The sequence below is a fragment of the Dermochelys coriacea genome, chromosome 5 (genome assembly GCF_009764565.3).
Source record: "Dermochelys coriacea isolate rDerCor1 chromosome 5, rDerCor1.pri.v4, whole genome shotgun sequence".
NCBI classification, from domain to species: Eukaryota; Metazoa; Chordata; order Testudines; family Dermochelyidae; genus Dermochelys; species Dermochelys coriacea.
In genome coordinates, this window is record NC_050072.1 from 28059907 (window position 1) to 28086243 (window position 26337).

The 26337-nt window shown below is 41.2% G+C and overlaps 1 protein-coding gene across 5 annotated transcripts in view; it reads left to right on the forward strand.

Annotated features, from left to right (window-relative positions):
* The window catches only part of OSMR (oncostatin M receptor), a 71849-nt gene that overhangs the window by 41211 nt on the left and 4301 nt on the right, over nucleotides 1–26337 (forward strand). For all 5 annotated transcript variants that reach the window (XM_038403993.2, XM_043514965.1, XM_038403992.2 and 2 more), the window contains 12 exons: nucleotides 4952–5120; nucleotides 10665–10952; nucleotides 12627–12756; nucleotides 14341–14504; nucleotides 15960–16105; nucleotides 18706–18868; nucleotides 19748–19824; nucleotides 20511–20733; nucleotides 21491–21691; nucleotides 22237–22338; nucleotides 22848–23027; nucleotides 24830–24994. In XM_038403993.2, the coding sequence (XP_038259921.1) occupies nucleotides 4952–5120; nucleotides 10665–10952; nucleotides 12627–12756; nucleotides 14341–14504; nucleotides 15960–16105; nucleotides 18706–18868; nucleotides 19748–19824; nucleotides 20511–20733; nucleotides 21491–21691; nucleotides 22237–22338; nucleotides 22848–23027; nucleotides 24830–24994 (2008 nt within the window). The remainder of the gene's footprint in view (nucleotides 1–4951; nucleotides 5121–10664; nucleotides 10953–12626; nucleotides 12757–14340; nucleotides 14505–15959; nucleotides 16106–18705; nucleotides 18869–19747; nucleotides 19825–20510; nucleotides 20734–21490; nucleotides 21692–22236; nucleotides 22339–22847; nucleotides 23028–24829; nucleotides 24995–26337) is intronic.

Below are 26337 nucleotides of genomic sequence, written 5' to 3' on the forward strand. Positions count from 1 at the left end.
GCTAAACTGATGTTTGGGCCTTTTGTATCTAAGGGCATGGCTTCACTTGCAGATGTAGAGCGCCAGGAGTTAAACCATCCCTCGGGAGACAGCAGCAGGGAAAGTGCTGCCATGTGATTACACTGTCAGCTGCAAGCGCAGTAGCGCGGCCACATTAGCAGTTCTGCAACGCCATAGAGAGCAGTGCGTTGTGGTAGCTATCCCAGTGTGCAAGTGGCTGCAGTGTGCTTTTCAAATGGGGGTGGTGGTGGAGTGTGACAAGGAGTGTGTTGTGTGTATGGCGGGGGAGAGACTTTTGGAGGGCAGAGAGTATGTCAGCATGTTGTCTTGTAAGTTCAGACAGCAGCAGGGGGAAACCCCGCCATCAGCCCCCCCACCCCCACATACCTGCCTCAGCAGCAGCAGCAGCATTCCACAGTAATGGTTTGCTTTGTCCTGGAGCAGATAAGCAGGTCGGCTGTCAGACACGGAGCTTTGAAAGGGGATATCTGCATGCCTGCAGCCGGAGTTCAAAACAATGACAAGAGTGGCCACTTGACTTCAAGGGATTATGGGATGTTTCTGAAGGCCAGTCACAGCGCAGTAATGGAACACATCATCCACACTGGCACCCGGGCGTTTCAGCTGGGTCGCAGCAAGCTTTATGCTTCTTGTGGAGGTGGATTACCAGGAGCGCTCCAGCTGCAGAGTCCAGGCGCTCTAAGTGCCTTGCCAGTGTGGACACTTCAGGAGTTAGGGTTCCCAGGGTTGATTTAATGCGCTCTAACTTGCAAGTATAGCCAAGGCCTTAGGAAGAGAGAGTTTTGGCTTTAGATCCATTTTGGAAAAAAAAATGTGATTAATGCCTAGAGGACAAATAGGCTTGATTAAGAGAATAGCTAGTGATGGGAAACAGACATGGCGTCCCATTAGTCTAGCAATAAAGCTAATGTTTCAGTATAAAATAAATGGCCATTTGTGGCACCCTTACTTAGAGTAATAGACTCATTATAGTTATTTAGATTTATTTACCATTTAGGGAAGAATATGAGAGCTCATTAGTATTATCACTTCCCATAGAAATTGAAGTGATGGATTCAAAATCAACATGGTGTATGCTTGATTTGTCTTCCACTGAAAGACAGACAGTCTTGTAAATCCCAAGTCAGTAGGCTGAATTTATATGACTAGTATCCAATGCATAGGGTGAAAGCTTAACATACAAACTCCGTTTGGTCAGTTGTTGTGTGTCAGTACCAGCAGCTTATGTTCTTACTACTATTTTATTGTAAAGAATAAAGTACCATAATAATACAATGGATGAGTGATATAATTCATGTTGAAGCAAGTACAGTTTGCATACTATTCAGAACAGAAGCTAAAGGGTTCCCCTGTAATTAAAAAATAACATTAAATCATAAAATACCAGTGAAATCAATTGTAAAAGTCTGGGAGCAAAGCCGTTGAAGAAAGGCCAGGTGTTATGTTATGAACAGAGGTAGGTGAATTCTAATCCTAGTCAGAGCTGTCAGTGGAGCTATGCTGATTTACAGCAGCTGAGGATTGGACCCAGTTTCTTGTTTTTAAAAAGTAAGAAGCATTCTGGGCTGTACACTTGCAGCAGGCAATTCAATTACGAGTGTGTGTGTGTGGGGCGGGGGGTTGTTTTGTCGTGGCCTTGAACCATGCTCCTGCACTGGGGCTGTGCAGACTTGCAGCATGCTAAGAAAAATGCACTCCCTGCCCCTTCAGAAAACAGAGCAAGGTTTGCCTGCATGGCTAGTCTGGTCCTTGAATCAGTTTGAGTCATGACCACCAGGGGCTATTCCTGTGCACTATGTGCACTGGCAGGGATAGCCCCACATGGTCTCTGTGCTCAGGAGGGTGTCGGGAGCGAGATTGCAAGGAATCTTCCACCAGGCAGGAACCAGCCTCTGTCCGGCCCTTCATTAATTTTGCTAGTATGTTATCATTCCCTTTTATATATCATTCCCTTTTATCCCTTTTAACTATTGACTTGCTGTATAAATGATTTCCTAAGACCTCTTTGCTATCATCAATGTCTTTTCCATTGTATATTTTAGACAGTCACTATCCTCCTGGCTTTCATAGACAGATAAAAAGAAAAGGAGTACTAGGAAAAGGCACCTTAGAGACTAACAAATTTATTTGAGCATAAGCTTTCGTGAACTACAGCTCACTTCATCGGATGCATTTAGTGGAAAATATAGTGGGGAGACTTACATACATAGAGAACATGAAACAATGGGTGTTACCATACACACTGTAAGGAGAGTGATCACTTAAGGTGAGCTATTACCAGCAGGAGAGCGGGGGAGGAAAAACCTTTTGTAGTGATAATCAAGGTGGGCAATTTCCAGCAGTTGACAAGAACATCCCCTGAATAGATATGTGAACACAGTTGGCAACGGGCTTTGTTGCAAGGATAGGTTCCTGGGTTAGTGGTTCTGTTGTGTGGTATGTGGTTGCTGGTGAGTATTTGCTTCAGGTTGGGGGGCTGTCTGTAAGCAAGGACTGTCCTGTCTCCCAAGATCTGTGAGAGTGATGGGTCGTCCTTCAGGATAGGTTGTAGATCCTTCCACTAACCCAGGAACCTATCCTTGCAACAAAGCCCGTTGCCAAATGTGTCCACATATCTATTCAGGGGACACCATCATAGGGCCTAATCGCATCAGCCACACTATCAGAGGCTCGTTCACTTGCACATCTACCAATGTGATATATGCCATCATGTGCCAGCAATGCCCCTCTGCCATGTACATTGGTCAAACTGGACAGTCTCTACGTAAAAGAATAAATGGATACAAATCAGATGTCAAGAATTATAACATTCAAAAACCAGTCGGAGAACACTTCAGTCTCTTTGGTCATTCGATTACAGACCTAAAAGTGGCAATTCTTCAACAAAAAAAACTTCCAAAACAGACTCCAACGAGAGACTGCTGAATTGGAATTAATTTGCAAACTGGATACAATTAACTTTAGGCTTGAATAAAGATGGAATGGATGGGTCATTACACAAAGTAAAACTATTTCCCCATATTTATTCCCCCCCCCATTCCTCAGATGTTCTTGTCAACTGCTAGAAATGGCCCACCTTGATTATCACTACAAAAGGTTACCTTCCCGCCCCCCCCCCCGGCTCTCCTGCTGGTAATAACTCTTCTTAAGTGATCACTCTCCTTACAGTATGTATGGTAACACCCATTGTTTCATGTTCTCTATGTATATAAATCTCCCCACTGTATTTTCCACTGAATGAATGCAATGAAGTAGCTGTAGCTCCCGAAAGCTTATGCTCAAATAAATTTGTTAGTCTTCAAGGTGCCACTAGTACTCCTTTTCTTTTTGCGAATACAGACTAACACTGTTGCTACTCTGAAACCTGTCATAGATAAGTATTCCTTCAACAGTAGTATATTTTAAAATTATTTTTTGCAGATTACAAAGCCCCACCATATCTTTTAAACCAATTTCTACCATGCCTTTTGTTCCCCATCCCATTGTAGGACTTTCAGCTCTCTTTCAGCCTGAGGACTACAGTCAACTATAAAATTAATTCTCCACCAATACAGATTTATACAGTAGCAGTGTAGAGTGACGATGTACATTAGCCTCCAGATGATCAGAAAACTATCAAGTGTGTAGCTGTGCGTTGAATGGTGTGTGTGCAAATGAGCATAACTGCAAGCACAGTCAATCTGTTGGTCACCTGAAAGTGAAATTACTGCTTTTGAACATACAGGGCCTGATCCACCATTGCATGATTCTGATTTTATGCGGACATAGCTTAATTGATTTCAGTAGAATTGCACCAGCATAGAGTGGAAACAATATGATTGTGAATCAAGCCTGTAATCAAGCTAACTGCATGTGTAAATGAGGTCCATAGTTACACACAAATTTTTCTGAAAATCTGAGATGCAGGATTACAACTGGGATTTTCAAGGAGCTTTAGGGAGTTACACCACCAATGTTACCTGGGGTTTTCAGAACCCAAAAGAGTGGTGACTTACCTTTTTTTTCAGGCTGTATCAGAAATAAATTAATCGGAACACAGTGCTTCTGTCTGATAAATGATATAGGGAAGCATGCTCTTATTTAAAACTACTATTTATTAGATATTAAGCGCACACACACACACGGTTTAGGAAATTCCAGATATAGTTACCTACAATCTAAGATGGTTTTGAGTGATAAACAGCTGGGTTTCCAGGGCCCTTTTTCTATACAGCTGATGGGTAGTTTAGCTGTCAGCTCCTTGCCCGAAGAAAAGCTCCCTCAGACTGCTCTGAGCTATTTACTTTTGCCTAATTTTTATGGCAAACTTTAACAAAGCACATAACCTATAGTGACTCCTAGTCGGTTAGCATAACAACCTCTACTGGGTTACCAATTTTTAAAATTTTAATAAACTTATTTTAAATTTTTTTAAATATTTTTAGCTAACAACAACATGTCAGGGGCATCCAATGAAGTGAGCTGTAACTCACAAAGGCTTATGCTCAAATAAATTTGTTAGTCTCTAAGGTGCCACAAGTACTCCTTTTCTTTTTTGCGAATACAGACTAACAAGGCTGCTATTCTGAAACCTTCTAAACCCAGGTTGCGATTGACATACTTTTAATAATTTTTGTCCTATTTTATTATTCTGATTAACAAACTACAAGCATGCAGCTGTCTGACCTTGTGTCACAAAGGCCTAAGATTATTCCTAGCTATGTGATGTTTGGTTTTCAGCTGGCAGTGGCAGAACATACAAAAAGGCTGACTGTCGTACTGTGAAGTTCTGGGACACATGCAGGAATGTCAATTCCAGGGTAACAGCAACTCCAGCCGAGCCTATCTTATGTCGTAACAGCTAAACCTAATTCCAAACCAAGCATTCTACATGTGTCTTTGTTCACCATACTCCGCCTTAATAGCATGCTTACCTATTGTTTGTTTTTAGGAGTATTATAACACAACTCTCAGTAAATTGAAAAAAACTCTGCACTGGAGTTGGGATTCAGAATTACCTTTGGAATGCATGTCCCACTCTGTCAGAATCAGGAGCATGGTGAATGATGAAAGATTCTCTAAACTCTGGAGTCGTTGGAGTCAGTGGGAGACTGTGCTGGGTAAGCAAAGCAAGACTTTGGACTATTTCCTTGCTGATTTAATGCTGTGGTTTAATTTGCTAGTGTAAAGCCAGTAAAATATTGGAGTTCATGTCAGCAATGGCTATACAACATCAATGGACCATTTTAGAATATACTGCTAATACAGCAGAACCCCGTTTATCTGATCTAATTGGGACAGGTGGGCTAGATGAGAGAAGCAAAAATCCGGATAAACCAGAGAATGGGAAAATGTGATGCTGCAGCGCCTTCTAGTGGCCACAGGAGAGATCACCCGCTTCTGGCCTTGGCGTCCTGGTTTTTCGGTAAATGCAGTGAGCCAGTTAAGGGAGGGTCAGATAAATGGTGTTCTACTGTACTTATCTGTACGGTTTCATAGAACCATAGAAATGTGGGACTGGAAGGGCCCTCATGAGGTCTCTAGTCCTTCTCCGCCTTCCCTCTTGCCCCACCCCTCAGCACTGTGCTGGGGCAGGATTAAGTATATCAGCACATCCATGTAAAATGTTTGTCTAACCTGTTCTTAAAATCTCCATTGGCAAGGATTCCACAGCCTCCCTTGGTAACGTGTTCCAGTGCTTAACTATCCTTATAGTTTTGGTCTCACAATCAACATCAAGAAGACAGAAGTGCTGTACCAGCCTGTACCAAGAAAGCCTTATGTAGAGCCTATTATTACAGTGCATGGCCAAACCCTCCAGTCATTGGACAAGTTCACCTACCTCGGCAGTACACTGTCACATGCAGTTCACATTGATAATGAAACCAACACCAGAATTGCCAAAGCTAGTGTGGCCTATGTGCAAATGTGTGGGAGTGCACAGGGATTAGTCAGTCAACTAACAAAACTGAAAGTCTACAAAGCTATCATGTTTCCAACTTTGATATATGCATGCAAAACCTAGACGCCATGTTATGAAGCTGAATCACATGGGCTGTCTGAGGAAACTGATGAGGATAAGATGGCAAGACAAGGTTCCAGAGAGGGAGATTCTCATATGGGCAGGTATTCCAAGCATCCATACTCTGTTGATAAAATCACAGTTGAGATGGGTAGGCCATGTCACCAGAATGTCAGATGGGTGACTACCAAAGATCTTTTATGGTGAGCTAAAGCAGAGAAAGTGCTGTCAGGGACACCAGAAGAAATGTTTCAAAGACTCCCTGAAGTTGTCCTTGAGGCATTTCAACAGAGTTTTGGGAAGATCTTGCTCATGATCATTCTACCTGGTGAAGTCTCATCCATACTGGAGCACCAGTCTGAGCAGAGGAGAACTACTGAGGCAGAACAGAAGTGCCAGCAGCATAAATCTCACAACAGCAGCATGTCCACTGTTAATCAAGTAACCCATAGTGGCATCTCTTGTTCAGTATGCTACAGACAGTTCAAAGCTCAAATTGGCCTGATCAGACAATCGTGTGTTCACAGAAACCAAGTCAATCAGTAATGTCATGGTCATCTTCAAACTCGAAGGATGAACAACAACAACATCCTTATAGTTAGAAAGTTTTTCCTAATATCTAGCCTAAATCTTCCTTGTTACAAACTAGAATGTTTACTTCTTGTCCTTCCTTCAATGGATGTGGAGAACAATTGATCACTGTCCTCTTTATGACAGATTTGAAACCAGATATCAGGTTTCCCCTCAGCCTTCTCGTCACTAGAATAAACATGATCAGTTTTCAATTTTTCCTCATACATTTTCCAGCCCTTTTTCCATTTTTGTGGATGCACTCCAGTTTGACCGCATCTTTCTGAAAATGGTGCCCAGTACTGGACACAATACTGACCAGTGCTGGGACAGTTACCTCCTGTGCCTTACATTTGACACACTTGTATTCAATTTGTGATCCACTATCACCCCCAGATCCTTTTCCTCCTAAGTGAAGTATTTCACACTTGTCTTCATGGAATTTCATCTTGTTGATTTCAGACAATTCTTCAGTTTATCAAGATCATTTTGAATTCTAATCCTGTCTTCCGAAGTGCTTGCAACCCCTTCCATCTTGGTGCATCTGAACATTTTGTAAATATACTCTCTACTTCATTATCCAAATCATTAATGAAAATACTAAATGGCACTGGCCCCAGAACAGACCTTTGCAGGACCCCTCTTGATACATCCTCCCAGCTTAACAGCAAACCATTTCGAACTACTCTTTGAGTATATTTTTTCAGCTAGTTGTGCACACACTTTATAGTAATTTAATCTAGACCACCGTTCCTAGTTTGCTTCTGACAATGTCATGTAGGACTGTGCCAAAAACCTTCCTGAAATCCTGATATATTGTATCTATTGCTTCCCTGCTATTGAATAGGCCATAAACCTGTCAAAGAAGGAAATTAGATTGGTTTGGAATGATTTGTTTTTGACAAATTCACATTAGCTATTACTTATCACCCAAGTTTCCTCTAGGTTTGAACAATTGTTTCATTTAGTGCATTTTTTAAAATGTTTTTAATGTCCTAGAAAAATGATAGAACTTCCAAGTATTGTTTAATCTCATTAGAAAAACTGTAGTCAGCAAATTAAAACAACAGATAAGAGTATTACTGTATAAAAGCAGAGAAGAAAGATAGCTGCTGGGTAGAGCCAGGAACTCTTGCTTCTTTTCCTAGCTCTGTCACTGATTTGCTATGTGACCTTGGACAAATTGCTTCACCTTCCTGTGCTTCCCTTTACCCAGCTGTAGGATAGATAGAAGAAGGCTCAATTTCCTTATAGGAGATAATGAGGATTGATTACATTTTGTATAGTGCTTCGAGATCCTCAGATGAAAACTACAGTATAACTGCAAAGTATAAAGTATGAGACAGCCTGCTCACTAATACCAATTGTTGCATAAAAGTAGTAAAATTGTGAAAAGTAGTATAGATCTCATTAACTTTATTTAGAAAACAAACGTGTGTGCATGGAATTTCCTCTAAAGGGCTCAATCTTGCAGCCTTTGTCCACTGGGACTAGTCATATGCATAAGATCAGTGGGATTCTGATCACAATAAATGGAGTTAAATTTAAAATGGACTTTTATACGTTTTGAGTGTGTGGTTTTTATTATCAAAGAACAAAAGATTATAGGAGACGACAGTGTTATGTTTTTGGCACCTGGTTGAATGGCAGATTTCTTACCTGCATTCTTAATTTAAAGGTTTCTACTAAAGGAAATGAGAAATGTAAGTATTGAATTAGTTAATTAGCATGCTATATGATGTTTTTATTTTATAGGAAACTTTTAATGCTGTTAATCCAGATTATATTAAATCATGTATTTAAAATATGTTCAGTTTTAGTTTCAGTAAAGTTATATAAATTAAATTTTATATCTGGCTAGAAGGCAATTGAGTTGTACAACCCCAGGATCTCTTAGGCTACATCTACACTGCGTGCCTTACAGTGGCACAGCTGTGCCATTGTACGCGGTAGCCACTCTTTGTCTCCAGGAGAGAGCTCTTCTGATGACAAAATAAAACCACCCCCCAACGAGGGGAACTGTAGCTTTGTTGGTGGGAGAGCATCTTCCACTGATGAAGTGCTGTCCACACTGGCGCTTTACATCGTTAAAACTTTTGTCACTCAGAGGAGTAATTTTTTTCACACCCTTGAGCAAGAAAAGTTTTAACGATGAAAGTACAGTAATATCCTTACCACTGAAGTCTGACTTGTTCCTTTGATTAGGGCTCTTCTAGGAAGGCAATGTCTCTTCGGAAGCTGTTGCATAATAATTCTTGGACTCAGTGCAGAATCACTTCAACAATTTCAACTTTGTAACAGCATCATGTGTTCTGTGAATGTGGGGCATAAAATAACCACCTGCGATTCTTGCTTCACTGTCATCAGGCTGTAGTATTCATATAAACTAATACTGAGAACCAAGAATTATTAATGTTTCTCTGAAGTTTATATTTTACGCTTCTTTTTTCTAATGCAAGATTTTTGATTTGGCTCTGCATTCATGTACTAGTTTAATATGAATACACAGAAGTCTCTCTGTAGCTAAGGTTATAACAAGGTTTCAATTACAAGTCCTCTGGGACTTAGATCCACAATGGCTTAGGCTCCCTTGGTGAACTCTTGGCCACATGGCAGTCAATGGTAGAACTCCCATCTGCTTCACTAGGGCCAGGATTTCACCCCTTAATTCTGTATTTCAATATTTCCACATTTTTGAAAAAATGTAATTTTAATTTCGAATTTCTAGACATTTTTATAATTTAATTAGTGTGTGTGGGGGGGATGGGGAAGGGATGAGGTTGGGGTTAGGATTTCAACTACAGCTCTCTAGTAAGTTGTTTTTTCTTTTTTTTTTTTTCTTTTTTCTTTTTTCATGTTTTGATACAGACTTATAACCTTAACTAGTTTCTCACAGGTTTATGTCTGGCAATCATAATTAATATTAAGGACAAGAGACACTAGTAGTAAACCAACTACTTACGTCACTTCTGAATAAACTTCTGTGAACTGTATTTATAGAACCCAGGAAAAATTGGCTGAATACAAGGCAGCAATTAGCTCTTTCAGACTGACTGGAACAGCATTGTTCATGGTGAACTTAGATGATTTTTAAAAATGTGTTTTGAAACTAAACATTTCTTCCTTAATGACCAGGAAATGGTGTGTTTGATCCCTGTCCAATGTTAATTCATAAATGGATCCCTTATGGCTTCAGTCTAACAAGAATAAAAAGATTTCATCCATTAAAAGGTGAGTTTGAAAAGCTTGTTATTTGCTAAGTTTAGTTATCCGCACTGGTTCAGGTTTGCACAGGTTGTGCTTGGATTTAGATACTAGAAATGTTACCAAATGTAGCAGGGGAAGCACAGAGCCCTTAACTTGAGTCTTGGCAGATAACAAGCTTTTCAAACTCACCTTTTAATGGATGAAATATTTTTATTCTTGTTAATCTGAAGCCATAAGGGATCCATTTATGAATTAACATTGGACAGGAATCGAACACACCATTTCCTGGTCATTAAGGAAGAAATGTTCACACCTATCATCCCAGTTTGTCTTTGCAAAATCATGTATACAAATCCTGCGTTAGAGGCCAGATGTAAACCTCATTAAAGTTAATGGGGCAAAGAGTCCTGTGGCACCTTATAGACTAACAAACGTATTGGAGCATAAGCTTTCGTGGATGAATACCCACTTCGTTGGATGCATGCCAAGTTAATGAGAGTCTTTCCATTGACTTCGTTGGGTTCTGGATCAGGTCCTAGGGGGTGAAATTCACCACTGTACAAAGGCTCATGCACCACTTAAGTTTTATATCTTACGTGTTTAAGTAGGACTGAAGTGGGAGAACATCACAGGAGGGTATATAAATGGATGTTTGCATGTTGATAGTTGAGGTACAATTACCAGATGTGTGCAAATGCCCAGTTATGCATTCAAAGTCACAATCACCTATCTTGAGCACCCTTTGGAAAACTTGTCCGTAGTGCTTTCTCAGCTATCTAGTCATGGAGTAGACTGTTCACAAGAGACTCCACAGTGTAAAGAAAGAACATTCAAATTAAAAGATTTATTCTTTTGTATCTTGCAGGCCTAGATACTTCAGATGACAACACACCATACATCTTCCCAGAAGATAAAGTTGTAGAGGAAGGTTCAAATGTCACTTTTTGCTGCATTGGAGGCAAAGATAGCAGAATTGAGTATTTTTTGTTTAATTACACTGATTATTATTACCCAGACTCAAACACCAGCCAGCGAAACATGGTGATTACTATGAAGAAGGTGTTGCATGCAGAAGTGCCTGGCATTCCTGTCTTTTGTAAAATCTCTGGTAAAGAAAACAAAAAATACAGTGCAACGCTTCTCTTTGTGGGCAGTAAGTACACACTTTGCTTTGGGTCTCTTTTTCTGTTACTGAGGAGCGTGGGAGGGATTGCGCTCTACAAAAATCACTTGTAAAGTTCAAGGGGTCGGTTCTGAGTGGCTATAAATTGGCATTGCTCTGGTGGCCTCAGTGGAGCTATGCCTATTTACACCAGCTGAGGAACTGGCTCCAACAGCATGTCCTTACATTACGCATTCCAGAGAAGAAAAGTTTGTTTTCAAGTGTAAAGAGTACAAGTAGATTTTGACTAAAAGAGGTTCATGGATGAATCCCAAGACCTACTAATGCTTTAGCAAACAGATAAACGTGGGAGCTTAAATTAATAACTTTGGTAGATACTAAAAATCATGGACTGAATAAAGACACTGGATTTGTGGCGTATTACAGCAATCTACAACCCATTAACAACCCTCCCCTTTCCCCCCTGCAGCTGCCTTCCTTCCCCAACTGGAGGGGTGTTAACAGGCTACTTCACCTTGTACAGTCCCTTGAAATGTGCGTTAACTACTTAGCTAAACAATCTGTTCTACTTTGTTTTTCGCTGTGACATTCTGAATACATTTCCCAAGCTATGTCTCTACTACAAATTACTTCGGTAAAAGTTGCATCTCTCAGGGGTGTAAATAATCCACACCTGAGTGACGAAAGTTATACTGATCTAAACTCCGGTGTGGTCATACTTTGTCGGACATAGCTATCGCCTCTCGCTAAAGCAGGAGTTAAGCCGACAGAAGAGAGCTCTCTTGGTGCTGCATCAAAGCAGCTGCGCTGCTGTAGTGTAGACATACACATAGCTCTTCTTCAGGTCTGAGGCTAAGCTCAAAAGCTTGTCTCTCTCACCAACAGAAGTTGGTCCAGTAAAAGATTCATAGATACTAAGGTCAGAAGGGACCATTCTGATCATCTAGTCCGACCTCCTGCACAATGCAGGCCACAGAATCTCACCAACCTGCTCCTATGAAAAACCTCACCTATGTCTGAGCTATTGAAGTCCTCAAATCATGGTTTAAAGACTTCAAGGAGCAGAGAATCCTCCCTCAAGTGACCCGTGCCCCATGCTACAGAGGAAGGTGAAAAGCCTCCAGGGCCTCTTCCAATCTGCCCTGGAAGAAAATTCCTTCCAGACCCCAAATATGGCAATAAGCTAAACCCTGAGCATATGGGCAAGATTCACCAGCCAGATACTACAGAAAATTCAGATACCTCACCCACCTTGTCTCTCTAATATCCTGGGACTGACGCAGCTACAACAACACTGAATTAACAACCACAGAGAAGCTGGGTGAGGATCTTTTATTGAACAAGATTGGAGAGAGAGGGAGATTTCGAGCTTACACAGCTCTTCTTCTGGTCAAACACGGTCACCTAAGAATTCAGCCTGAATATGCATAATACTAGCATAGCATAAAATGTTTCCCCTCCAAGTATAGACTTAAGTTTTAAGTTGGGTGACACCCTAAACATTGGATAGATCTTTATTTTACATAAACAACATGTTTGGAGTGCAGTGATCTTTCAGAGTACAGTACATATTAGTTTGCTTTCTTCTCTGAGGCTGTCTTTGTATGAGTGCAATTGAAATAATAATGTCTGTAGTCAACCAGGCTTTGTACATGTTAATCGTTCGTTTGTCATGTTGCTCTTCTCCTTGGTTTTAATTACAAGAACCACCTCATGAGCCTGAAGATTTTTCCTGTGAAACTCGGGATATTATGACATTAACTTGTACTTGGAATACAGGAAAAAATACCTATCTTTATGGGGCTCATTCAACAAAATACCACTTGTTTGAAAGGTAAGTTTTCTCAACTGATTAAATTAGTTCTATGGCCTGTATTATACAGGAGGTCAGAGGAGATGATCTAATGGTCCCTTCTGCCCTTGGAATCTATTAATTACAATCTATTAAAGTATTTTTCTCTGTATGCTATAAGAAGTTGCACCCTTTTCCAGATCATTAAGCAATACAGTCAAACAACAAAGGTTTAACAGCCCAGGACTTTGGAGCACCCACCATTAACACTTTCTTATGTTGAAAACTGACCAACTAGCCTTACTCTTCATTTGGTCTCCTCACCAGTTTCTGATCCATCACACTAATAAATTACCTCTTTAACCAGGACTGACTAATTTTCTTTAATAGGTTCTTGTGAGAGCCTTTGTCAAAGCTTTTTGAGTGTCCAAGTGAGTCCTCGAAATATATTCTTCGTTACTCACTATTTTGTTGTCAAAAGGGCTGGATGGCTCATTCTGTTCCCACCACCTTGTGGTGGTCAGAGACAGCCCAGAAGCCCAGCTCTCTTCTCAGAGTGAGCCACGCTCATTTTCTCACTTCTAGCCCTGCCTAAGATTAGGCATTGCTAATGAATTTTTGTTAAGAGACTACACACATTTACTTGCACAAATTCATCCCAGCCCCTTTCCCCCCCACATCCCATCCCCACCATCCCCATAGGTATAGTTTGGGCAGCATTTCCCCCCAAACAGAGGTGAGGCATGTGGGGGCACCCAGGGTCACATGCAGCAGATGGTGCTCCCCCATTAAGCCGGTCCTTATCCCCCCCCAGCAATGGCAGCCCAGGTACCACTGCAGATGGGGGAAGAGCCAGTGAACCAGGGGAACTGGCTTCCGTGTGCACGTCGTACCTCCCCCACAAAATAGCAGTCAAACTATGCCTATGCCGTGCCCTCCTCCCCCCACCCTCCCACACACAGTTGTTGGACAGTCTGGAAAGCACCAGTGTTCTATGGCCTGGATCCTACAAACAGTTATAGACATGAGTAACTTCGTGCATGTGAGTTCAATCCATTCAATATAACAGCTTAACCTCTGCTGAAAAGCCAACAGTTCTGAAAATACTTATGGGCTGTACTGAACCATCTTGCACAAGGCCATTTTGGAATTGAATTGGTCAGTATTTTAGTATTTAACTCCCATGGAAGTTTTCTGTGGTCAACAGCAAGAACATGGGGAATTCATCCAATTCTCTATCCCCACAGTTCTCCTGCAGAATACTGAGTGGCATGAACAGTCAGCCCATGAAACAAGATAGAAGTATTAGATCACCCAAACAACCTCATTAGATAATCAGCCACAGTTACTTACCAACTTCTGAAAGCCTTTTGCTTTTCAAATAAATCATTCCTGGGTACCCTCCTCCTTTATACCACAGTTCTTTTAAAATATAGTAGAAATTACTATTTCTGTTACATTTTTTGATAGAGAATTATGCACATACATCAACTGTATTTTTATTTAAGTTTTAGTTCTGTTCTAGGTAGGCATCACAGTTTCTGAATCCATTATTGTGCTTCTGTAGCATCTATGATTTTAAACCAAAGAAAAGTAAACCAATGACTTTTTCCTCTCTCTTGAAAGGTTTTCCCAAAAAACATTTTGCTACCAAGAAACGGCACATTATCTAGAACCCATCCATTGTTCTTGGGCTATAGACCAGCAGACGATATACAACCTAACACTGACTGCCCAAAACCCTCTTGGAAAGAGAAGTGCTAATTTTGTCCTTGATGTAGCTCACAGAGGTAAGTGTTTTTCTGCTCCTTGTTGATGTTTTAAAGGGTCTTTTGGGTAGGCTAAAGATCACCACTATGAAACATTCTGGGGCCACCTGTCCTATTTCTCTATGAGGCAGTATTGTCTGAAAACCTCTCAGATTTAAAGAGAAATATGTTTGTTCCTTCCCAACTTGCCCTGATTCTCTGTGCCCACACTTGCCTGCTCCCTCTTCAGTTTCAGTTTTGCAGCTGCTGTTACTGATGATGAACACAGTCCGATCTCCAAGTTGAGAGGTAAGTGATCAAAATGATCCCTTTTGTGGCCTCAGAATCTGCCAACTGTCCAAATGAGGGGAGTGATGTGCAACAAAGGGCCTAAATGAGAGGCACAAAAAAAGGAGTCACTCAGGAAACGAAGTGCTGTGGGATCATTCCTTTGTCATACAGAACTTTGACACCACAGTTTCACAATTGCATGTTTCTGATGTAAATCTTCAAAAACCAAAAGAGAGAGGACACCAAATTTGTATGAGATGGACATAATTTTGGGACTAGAATGAATGATTCCCTCATAATGATTGGCATTTGAGTAGTAAACACATTATTACAGAGCCTGAGGGAGTGGGCACATGCCCCCCAGGAGCAGTGGATGATAGGAGTACCATCGTGCTAGTGCTTGAGACAAGAAGAGCAATTTACGTGAAGCAGAAAAATTGACTATACACAAAATGCTTTCAAATGCATAAAGGAAACACTGAAAACACAAGAAAATGAGTTTCTTTCTCCAACTGCTTTCAGTTCTAGGAATTGTGCGCGCTTCTTGTAACAATACTAGATGTCTCTTTCTGATAATATAGAGCTTGAGTGCTCTTCTAACCAGTCTTTTTAGGCAAGTCCTGCCATTTTTCTATTGCTACAGATATTTGCTGTAGATTTTTTGCTGATTTAAAAAACGTTAGCAAATAAAGCAAAACAAAATTTACACCCTATATTTCCAGCTCTGCAGTATCAATAATGGAAGCATTCAAGAGTCAGATCTGGACACCATCTAGCCTAATACTACTTATAGAGCACATATCATCTGAGGATCTCAAAGATTTTAACAAGGGAAGATGAATAGAAGTAGGCCCTTTTTATTGATGCAGAAGCTGAGTCACAGAAAGTTTAATTGATCTGCTCATATTCGGTCAATAGAAGAGTGGTGAATAGAACTGCAGGTCTTTGGTTCCAAGTCCAGTGAACTACTTCTGGGACGCAGAGCTCCAGTAGAGAAGTAGATTAAACAATAAAAGACTCAATTTCTAAAAGCATCACTTATTTTTACTAATACATATGTCTCTCTCCCTGGAATCCCACTGGGAGAGAATATAATGAGAAAATCCTAGACTAAGCCTTGTATTCACTTTCATTGCTCAATGAAGACATTTTGAAAGTGCTTGAATTCAAGTTTTTCAGAATCTAACTCATCTTTCCCTTTGGCAGTTCATCCATCTCCCCCCTCTGACCTTTCTGTAGAACATATGAAAGCCACAGAAGTCAGTTTATACTGGCGTATGCAGCCCAAGTACAAAGCAATTAAGCTGCTATGTCAGATTGAAAATCACCACCCGAGTGGGCAAGTGGAACTGGTAAGAAACTTAAGTTTCAGTCTAAACAAGCAACTGGTGTTTTGGGGTATGGAGTATAGTATATTTGTTTCATGGTTTTTAATACCATCCGTAGTGGGGGGTGAATCACTGGCCCTTAGTAGGTGGAATGCCAAAGTACACAAATGTGTGTGATCGAATCACATTATAGGAGAAATGTTCAGGTCTTTGAGGCTGCCAGTGTTTCATAGATACTAAGGTCAGAAGGGACCATTATGATAATCTAGTTTGACCTCCTGCACCAGTGTTGGTGGAGACCAGGTGAGAGACAAAGCTATTGTGAGAAGCAAGGTGGGTGAGATCATATATTTTATTAGATCAGCTTCTGTTGGTGGAAGGGACAAGTTTTCAGGCTTCACAGAGCTCTTCCTCGTGTCTAGAGAAGATAACCAGAGTATCACAGCACCAATAGATGTTACCTCCCCTGCCTTGTTTGTCTCATATCCTGCCACCAACATGGCTACACCACCACTGCAAAGGCCACTGAGAACATACAAATTATTGAGTCTCTGTGGGAGCAGCAAAAGAGATCTGACGAGAGATGAAATTCAAGAGCTAGGTTGGGACAGAGCCAATGGAGAGACTTTAGTAGTGAGTGATGTGGTCTGATCAGGTGAGGAAGGGAATCGTAGCAGTTGCATAAATTAATAGATATTTAAAGTCAAAATGGACCGCTGTTGTCATCTAGTCTGACCTTGTGCATAACACAGGCCATAGAATTTCACCCAATGATTTCTGCATCTAGCCCAACATGGTTAAACAAGAACAAAATTTGTAGAAAGACATCAGCGGGCAAGCTGTCCCAGTTGTTAATAATCCTCACTTAAAAATGGGCATTTGTTTCCAATTTGAACTTTCACTTTCTAGTCACTGTAAATCTTGGGAGAAGCAATAATCGAGGCTTCAGGTGAGGAAGGTGTATGTGTCTCGGTGGTGGGAAGGGAATCGGGTCATGGACAAGTGTTTTTAAAATGTTGTGGAAGAAATAGCAACAAGATTTAATGATAACCTGGTTGGATGAGGAGCAGGAAAGGAAGAAATCATAGATGCCCTCTAGCTTGTGACCCTGAGACACAGGAAAAAATTGGCTGTGTGAATAGCAATGGTGAAAGGAGAGAATGCAAAAAGCTTAGGAAGGAAAATAAATTGCTTAGGCTTGGCCATGTGAAAGCTTGAGGAGCTGAAAACCATCAGGATATGTCAGAGTCAGAGTCAACTCCATCAGAGTACTGCTGATGACTGTGATGTCACTGTGACCAAAGAACTGTTGCCGTTGGCATTAAGACTTCCCAGATATATTATGCAGACTATTCTGCATATACATTACTGCCTTCTATTGGATAGAATGCTAGACTTGCTGCAGTGTGTAAGAGCTTGCTACCATGTACTGGCAGGAGGCCTTATATAAGCTCTAATATTACTGGAGCTAATGGAGATTTCAGCTTCAGTTCCAGTGGTAGAGGCTATGTGCAGGGGGCAGAATGTCCTGAATTACAGCTTGGTGTCTGTGCAGCTGCAGCACGTAGTATAGCTGATGCCCGTAAAGACCTGTGTGAACATATAGCCTCCTGGAGGGGGAGGAAGGTTGCAGCAGAGTCCATAACCTTGTTCCACATACTTTAGTGAGAGTTCAGCTTGCCTGTTCCTCACAAGTTGATCTAGATTTCCCTGTGGTCCAGTCCACACGGGGCAGCTCAGCTTTAGAGTATTAAAGGACAAGTAAAGCTTGAAAGCTTGTCTCTCTCACCAAAGAGAAGTTGGTCCAATAAAAAAATATTACCTCACCCACCTTGCCTCTCTAAGTAAAGCACAAGCAGGAGTGCTACACTTTTGTAGGAAGTGTAGATGGACAGGCCTCCCTGGAGACCTCCTAGTGGATGTTCTGCCTCAAGTGTGCCAGCTGCAGGAGATCATCACAGATGATCGTTTGGGGGGGACTATACAAAACATGGGGTCACTACTACATATCCACTTTATCTTGGGCAGAGTTCATCCTAATCCTTTTGAGGGTGGTAGCAAGTTGTGGGGACACCCAAAGGGAGGGTCCAGTGTGGAACATTGGTATCCTAATATCCCAATGGTATGTACATGTCCAGAACAGCATCCTATTTACCTGATCCTAGTAAGGAGGTCCATATTTTAAATATTTTAAATTTAAGTTTTAGATACTTTAAATATATGATAAAAGAAAGGGGCATATGGACAACAATAGAAGCACCACAGGCAGAAGTGGGAGAAATAGGCCCACTAATTACACCTTTTTCAATCTACATAGATAAAAAATTAAGTAGCAATTTTGGCAGACCAACATGAAGGGATCCTATCAACAGCATTGGCCAAAGGGGTTAATAGAGTTGTCTGTGAGCCTCCCATATGTCCATGTATTTTGACCTACTCTGACTTTTCCAGCATGATTCCACATAATTTTCTGCATTGGGTCAAACTTGACAAGGCAGATGTAATAAACATGCTGTTGGTTGAAGCAGGGGACAGAATGACTTTCCGAATCTCAGTCAAAAACCTCTTTCTCATGAAAGATGTCTGAACCCTAACCACGTCACATTTCTCCTTTGCTTTTGCAGCACAATAGTTCAGCTGTTCAGTCAAATTCATATCCACACTTCACGCTAGGCGGCTTGCAGCCTTTCACCAATTATGCCGTTAGAATGCGCTGTGGTGCAGCTAGCCACTTCTGGAAATGGAGTGAATGGAGCAAAACCCTCAGAGTCAGAACAAATGAAGCAGGTGAGTGGGAAATGGGGGGGGGGAGGGAAGGAGGGGTTTGAGGCTGAAACTTGCTCTTCAAGTTGTTGTTTGCCATCTGCCAGACTGATGTCTGGAAATACCGGAAAGCTCCTTGTCTTTGGTGTATGGGGCTGCAAGCCTAAGAGCTGCAGATATTGGGTCAATACCATTTTAAAATATGTGCATACATGTGCACAGAACAGACTGATCGGTGAAACTCGAGCTTCGGGTGAAACCAGATAAGGTTTCAGAACTCCAGGTGCATTATCTGAACCTTGTGCCAAACTCAATCCCATCATTTTTTTCCCCTGATCAGTGAAGTGTGCTGGCCGGCTCTTCCTCTTCCCTCTGCCATTCCCAGCATATCTTCAGCTATCTTCTATGGTACCTCTGCCTTGAATTATACCATTGGCTCCCTCCTCCCTGAAATCCCCTCTTCCTATGCCTCCCCAGACTGTTGGCATGGAATCTATCACCCTCCTAGGTCTCCACCACTTTAAATCTGAAGTTCTGGTGCTTGATAGAGCCCAGAATGCATCAGATGAATCAGAATTGGTGAGATATGAAGTGGGTGCAGCTGGACCACTAAACGGGCATAGTAGTTGCTATGTGTTTTGGGTGTGGAGGCATCATTCAGTGGTGGGAACATCCATGTGTGTTGGGGAGGGAGGGGTCGTGGGGCTTGGCATGGAATGAGCCAGGAGTAGTTTTTGTAGTTTCAAGGGAGCTCCAGTTTTTGGTATGGAGGCACAGGGTCGGTGAGTTTTGGGGTCTAGCTGAGTTGCAGGTGGGATGGTCTCCTTAACAAATATTAGCAAAGGTTTGGACAGTTCACCCTTCCCAATATACAGCAGCTCTGTTTTATGTGATTGATCGTAGCTCCCTCAGGGAAACTTGATGTCTGGAGAGAAGTTACCCCAGTTTTGGGAGGACGGAATGTGACCTTATTCTGGAAGGTGAGTCTGGGCACAGAAATGGTTAAGAAAGTTTACAGAAATGACCGGCACAGTATCTGAGGTATTTTTCCTGGCAGGATGCAAGATCTCTCATATTTTAGTTTTCCTAAATGATAGTTTTCCTAAATTTCCCACATGATGATGTGCTGCTCTTGTGACAATGGAAACCATAATCATCACACTGTTTACACTGTGCTGAGAGAGTCTGGATTTTTGTTCAAGCCGTGGATTTGGACCATATGTTTTTTTTTGTTTTGTTTTGTTTTTTTTTTTAGTGGAACCCCCATTTCTCCCCAAGAAAATGTAGTTATGTTATGTTTGTGTGCCAAAATGATTTTTTTTAAAAGTGAATGGAAAGCCTATTTTTTTTAAATTGTCCATTCAGTAAGCACAAATAGGAAACAACATACACAAAACCTTCAGGTTGCCATATTTCAAAACTCCCAGTAATTTAAAAAAATATTTCTATATACCTATGGGTTAAGTAGAAATAATTCTGTCATTTGTTTAATGTCATCCATCAAGTGAAAACCAATTTTTTTTCTGTAAAATAGAATATCACAAGTACAGTATCCTTCATACCCTTAAAAGCTTCTACTATAAGAATCATGCAAATACAATTTGTAGTAGTGTAAATTTAGCTGCAGATTAAATAGGTCTTGAAATATTTTCCATTTTTTCCCCAGCCATTACCAGACTTTAGAGCTAATGGTGGAGATATTTCATTTGAGATAACCTGGGAAAAGTTAAAGAAAGCCTCTGAGCCTGAGCACATCTCCATTTCTGCATTACAAAACAGTACAACAATTTCCATCGATAACCATTCCTACAAAATCAGCGTGGCAGCAAGGAACAATATTAATTTTTCACTTCCTTCAGTGATGATCATCTCCCGAGTAACAGATAATGGTTTGTGTATCTTCAATCCAATTAAAATAACTTTTGTGGGTGCTTATCTTGTATAGTTATTTTACAGTCAGTAATATTTTATTTATCATCCCGGAATAATTAATCTAGTCTTGGAATTAAAATGACTGTTTGCCACTGATGTGTTTGAAAACTATTTCCTTCTATCAATGGAGATCACTTAGCTTGTAAGATAATAGCAGTATACATATCTTTATATATTCCCCATTCTCCACCCACCTGGATTTTTTCACAAATATAATATGGTACATTCATGGGGGTATCCGAGTGAGCAAAATACATATAGCTTTAACCAACAAGGTCCTCTATCCTGCATTTGCATATGGATGCAAGGATCCCACTCACATAGAACTCATTGCAGAATCAGGGTCTAGTGACCTACTGTTTCAGGCTCCAGTTTTGTGAGCCTGCAGTTCAGTTCCTGATGTTACAAATTTTAATGCAGTTAGCCAACTAGAAGGTATTTGAGGGATTAACCTCTTAGTGGTAGGGATCAACTTTCAGAGTCTTTTCCCTTTTGGGGATGAGTATTTCATAATGATGAAACATTATTGAAAAGACAAAATCTGCAGTTTTACCGGTATCCAGTCATCAGGTACAGTAATGGCAATACTAGCATAGTAATTCTACCAATCTTAATTAGACCTAAAGTATAGGTCTTCCTCCTAGAAAACATATATATTATAGATAGACGATAAATATACTATTTTGTGAAGTGCTTTAGTCCATTCTTTCCAAGGTGCTGAAGAAAAGGTTGATCGCACTGACCGTGAAGAAGAAAGAGTTAATGGCACAGTTGATGGCATTTATATTTCTTGGAAGGCCACAAATGCATTTGATGGATACATTGTCGATTGGTGCAACTTTCCGAGGTCCCAGCATTGTGACTTTCAGTGGAAGAGATTCGATTTCAACACCTCCAGTTGTCTTATCAACTCAGGTGAAAGGAGAACAATTCTTCATTAAGATGTTTATGCTGCAACTCTTTGTTAGGGCATTGGGTGGCATGCACCTGAATTTTAGGAAACAGATTCTGGGAACTCAATTATTAAAGTCTAACAACTGCCCAGTGTGTCAGTTTTCTTTCACAGAATCATAGACAGGTAGGGTTGGGCAAAGGACCTTGAGAGGTCATAAAGTCCAGCCCCCTGCACTGAGGCAGGACCAAGTAAAGACCATCGTTGACAGGGGTTTGCCCATCAGGACCATCTGTGGTATTGTTTTGTTTACTATTTTGATCAAACACCAGGAACAGACGGTCAACATTACTAGAGTTAGCTGGGATTCGGTTTCAACACCTCCAGTTGTCTTACCAGCACTAAGTAAGAGCTGTGTTTTCTAGGGCCTCCTTTTGGTAACTTCAGTGGTGCAAGATCAGGATTTTTAATGAATTATAGAGCTCCATATAAATCAAATGTGGTTCTGTTTTATTACCTAAAACTACTGAAGCTTAATCTTTTTAAAAACGGCTTTATTATTTTCTAGCTGCTTTCATGCCTGGGGTCAGATACAACTTGAGGGTTTATGGATCTCTAGCTAATGAAGATTTTTTCCTGGGGAAGAAGGTTGGGTACACCAAAGAACTGGGTAAGTTGAAAATATTTTACATGTGTACATATTTGCTAAATGGGACTCATGAAAATAGAGGGGAGTTCTGTAGCTGTACTGTCTTTTCTCTGCCTCCTTGTACTAACTACAAGCAATGTTTGACATACACAATGTTGCTTCCCCCATTCCCATTGCATATATTTAATAAAACACTACAAAATGGCCTCTGGTGACTGCTATGAGGCAGTTTGATTAGTACAGATGTCAGGAAAACAAGAGTCCACATCAGTCAGGGAAACTGAGCTTATAACTACATTAGCAATAACTATGATTAAACAGTTGTTTCTATGCATGATGTAGATGGGTCCACAGATGTTTTGTGGTACCAGGAGGCTTTCAGGAAGAACAGGCTTAGTTCAGTTTTTATTTGAAAATCAGTGATGTTCAGTTTATAAACAACGCAAATTTAACAAGACACAAATTTCACAAGATGGGAATTCAGGAGCAATGCCAAGTTAGGACATCTTTGTCAATTTCCTTCCTTCCAGCTCCTAGACTTAACCCTCAAGGGGAAATAGCTGAGATGACTTCCCATACTGTGACCGTAACTTGGGATTCTTATCCCGTAAATGAGTCACAGCCTGGATTCATAAGAGGTTATCATGTTTATGTGAAAACCATGGAAGAAGAATGCAGTTTGAAGGGATCCACAAAACATGCTCTTTCAGGTAATTGATTCTTTGAACCCAAAAATGTGTGAAAAGCTGTGGATTTTTTGCTCAGGAGATCAATAAATTGGAACCTCCTGAATAGTTCCTCACACGTACATGTTAGGCAGATAAATCAACACACTGGGGAAAAAATGGAATGATGTTGACCTCTAAAGTGAAGTAACTGTTTCCTTCTTTCCAAGGACTGAGTGTAGAGTGCTTTTAATTGACAGAAGCAGGACTCTACCAATATACAGAGGATTATTTAGGGCCCCATTTTGTAGGCCATTATGCAGGGAGCTTCCATTGACTTCAAAGTGCACTTCACAGGTGGAATGGCTGCAGTATCAGCTCCCTGTGCGGCATTGAGTTTCCATCTCTGATGAAATGAGCTCTAGCAGAGTTTTCAAAATTCCCACTCATTTTGTTTTTGGAAGACAGATAAAGAAGCTGCTATCAGTTTTATTATGACAGTGGGGATTTTTAGAGGTAGTTGGGTCCGATTTGTGTGCTGATGTTTTCATAACTTTAGGGTTGTGGCTCTGTGGAAATTCTCCGTTTATTCCATTAAATGAAGATGTGTGTAGCTCTGCTGTACACAGCCTGTTCGTCTAGTGGTGAAGCTGACCTGGGGACTGTGTTAAGCATTTGTGGCACGGAGCTACTTGGCATATCATCTCTGATTTTCCTGTCCCACATCTACTCGGGCTGACAAAATTTCAGTGCAGCCAAATTCTCAGACCCTCCCCCTGAATGCAAAAAAAATTGTTTATTCTTACCTGTTGATTTGTCTTCTCCAACATGGACTGTGTCCTGATTCACCACCAGTAGGTCCATTCCCCTCTTCTGAGGGGACTGGTGTCAGGTAAAGCTGTGTGTCTGTGAGAGCCTGGGCTGTCAGGGGCCTGTCAGAATAAGATTAACTGTGGAACAGTTGGCACTACTGTAACTGTACATACCTGCAAATATTCCCACGCAGGAAGGGTGTAAGAGCAAAGCCCAACCACCTCCCCATCTGAGATACTGATTGGGGGTGGGGCAGGGGGTTATCTCAGGCAGAACTGGTGCCGAGGCTGGAAAGGATGAAGGATGTGGCTAAGAAACACTTGAAGTGGGAACAGATTGCTAGCCCTAGTTTCTCAGTGTTCCTTGTAGTGAAGGCATCTCTGCCTCTCAGCTATCAGTAAAGTGTTGCGGGGTGGGGGATGGAGGGTGCAGAGAGAAGAAAGGGACAGAGGCAGACCAAGGAAACAAAACCTGCTGGAAAGCTACTAGCAAAAGGTAAGTGAATTGTGGAAGTGGAAACAGAGCTTGTAGCTTGGCAGAAGCAGAGACTTCTGACAGGAAGTTGGTGGCTGGTCCCCTACTGGATTGGCTCTCTGAGACACACTGCTGCTGCTATCTCCAGTCCAATCAGAAGAGGCACCACTCAACCCAGCAGTAATGAGTTAGAGCAGAGATTCTCAAAGGAATGTATTCTGTGGGGGCATGAGAAGCTGCTCTGCCTTCAAGCTGGGAGGCTTCCAGGGAGCAATGTGCCACCCTTACTTAGCACTGCCGCGAGCAGCAGCAGAGGCCTTCAGAGTTGTGTGCCTGGCCAGCAGCTACCACTCTCTGCTCTGCCTTCAGAGCTGGGCGGCAGCATGTGTACTTGTGTGGCAGGAGCTGGGAGGACATAAAGGACTACAGACACAAAGAAGGGGGACGCAATCAAATAAATCTGAGAACCACTGAGCTAAAGCACATCCCCCTTCCTGAAAGGCAATGCATATTAAAAAACAATTGAGAGTAATGGTTTGTAACATCTCCTTTGATTATAGATGGTTCAGTCCTATGTAAATACACTATAGAAAACCCAGAAGAAAAGAGATATGTGGTGAAACACCTGATGCCAGAAACAACATATGCACTGGCAGTTAAAGCTTACACTGGAGGAGGAGAGACCCCCATTGATGCCTATATAAACGTAGATACACTACATGACTGTGAGTTTAGAAAATGAAAATATGATTTGGAGGAGCCGGCAGAGGAGGGGGGCAAGAGGGGAAATTAGCACCTATCACTGCTGGCTTCTTTTCTAAAAAGAAAAAAAAAGTTTATTAGATTAGGTAGAGATGAATGGATTTGAGAAAGTTCCCAGTTAGAAGATTTATTAATGGATGCAGTCAAATAATACTAATTGCCAAATTAAATGTTTTAGTACTTGAATAGCTCCATTCACCCTAGAAACATTGATGCATATTTAAAGCATTTTACCATGTTATTTAAACCTCATAAGCCCCCTTATAAGCTACCTTATAAGGTAGCTAAGCAAATTTATACCCACTTTGCAGAAAGCAACACTGAGGCACGTTTACAGAATTAAACCAGTGACAGAGTTGAAACGAGAACCAGGAATACTGACTCCTGGTCCTCTTCTCCAAATATTAGAAAGGAATTTTATTTAGTTCCAGCTAATTTTATAAACTATAGAAGAATATAAAACTTTTCATATATTGGCTGTTGCTTTCATGACCAAGTAGCTAATTTATGTGCAAATAGGAGCTCTAGACTTCCTAACACTGGTTTGTATGAAAAACTGCTTACAAATTCACCAACTCTTGCATTCCATGCTAGATGTGACCAAAGAAGGGTTACTGCATTAGAATCATGCTCACTAACTGTGGCCATATTAGACATCCAGAAAAAAAAAAAGTAATTACTTACCTGTAATTCTGTTTGCTTGAAGATATCACACCAGAATCTCACTCCTGGGACTTGTGTTCCCAAGCTGAAACTCCCCAGCTTTGTCCTTAGAAGAAGTAGAGTGTTGATTAGTGCATGAAAGTCGTACATTTTACACTGAGCAGCATGCACTACCACTACACCTCAGTGCCTAGACCCTCCCAGACAGCTAGTGAATTGTATGTGAAACCAGTGAGAAGTAAAATAAAAATCCATAAACTAACACTTAATGTCCCAAGAGAAGCCATCCCTTCTGCCCCCCCCCCCCGGTTAATTTAATATCAAAACTCAATTTCCTTCTTTGTTACACCACTGCATGACTCCGTTGGTAACTGTTGTGGACACTTAAGCCCTGGGGACTCACTTCAGTTTGGTGCTGAGCTCCCTCAACTCCCTTGCTTTGGCACTTGGAACACTGTAGTATTGGGGCCTTTGGCCCCCATTAAGCAAAGCATTTAAGCATGTCCTTACGTCCTATTTACAGCAATTCTTTCTTGCACAGGGATAGATGGACTAGAGATGTTTAAGTGCTTTGCTAAGTAAGTGTCTTCAGTGCAACCCACCCCCCCACCCAAAAATGTATTTTTTACATTGATGTAACCAT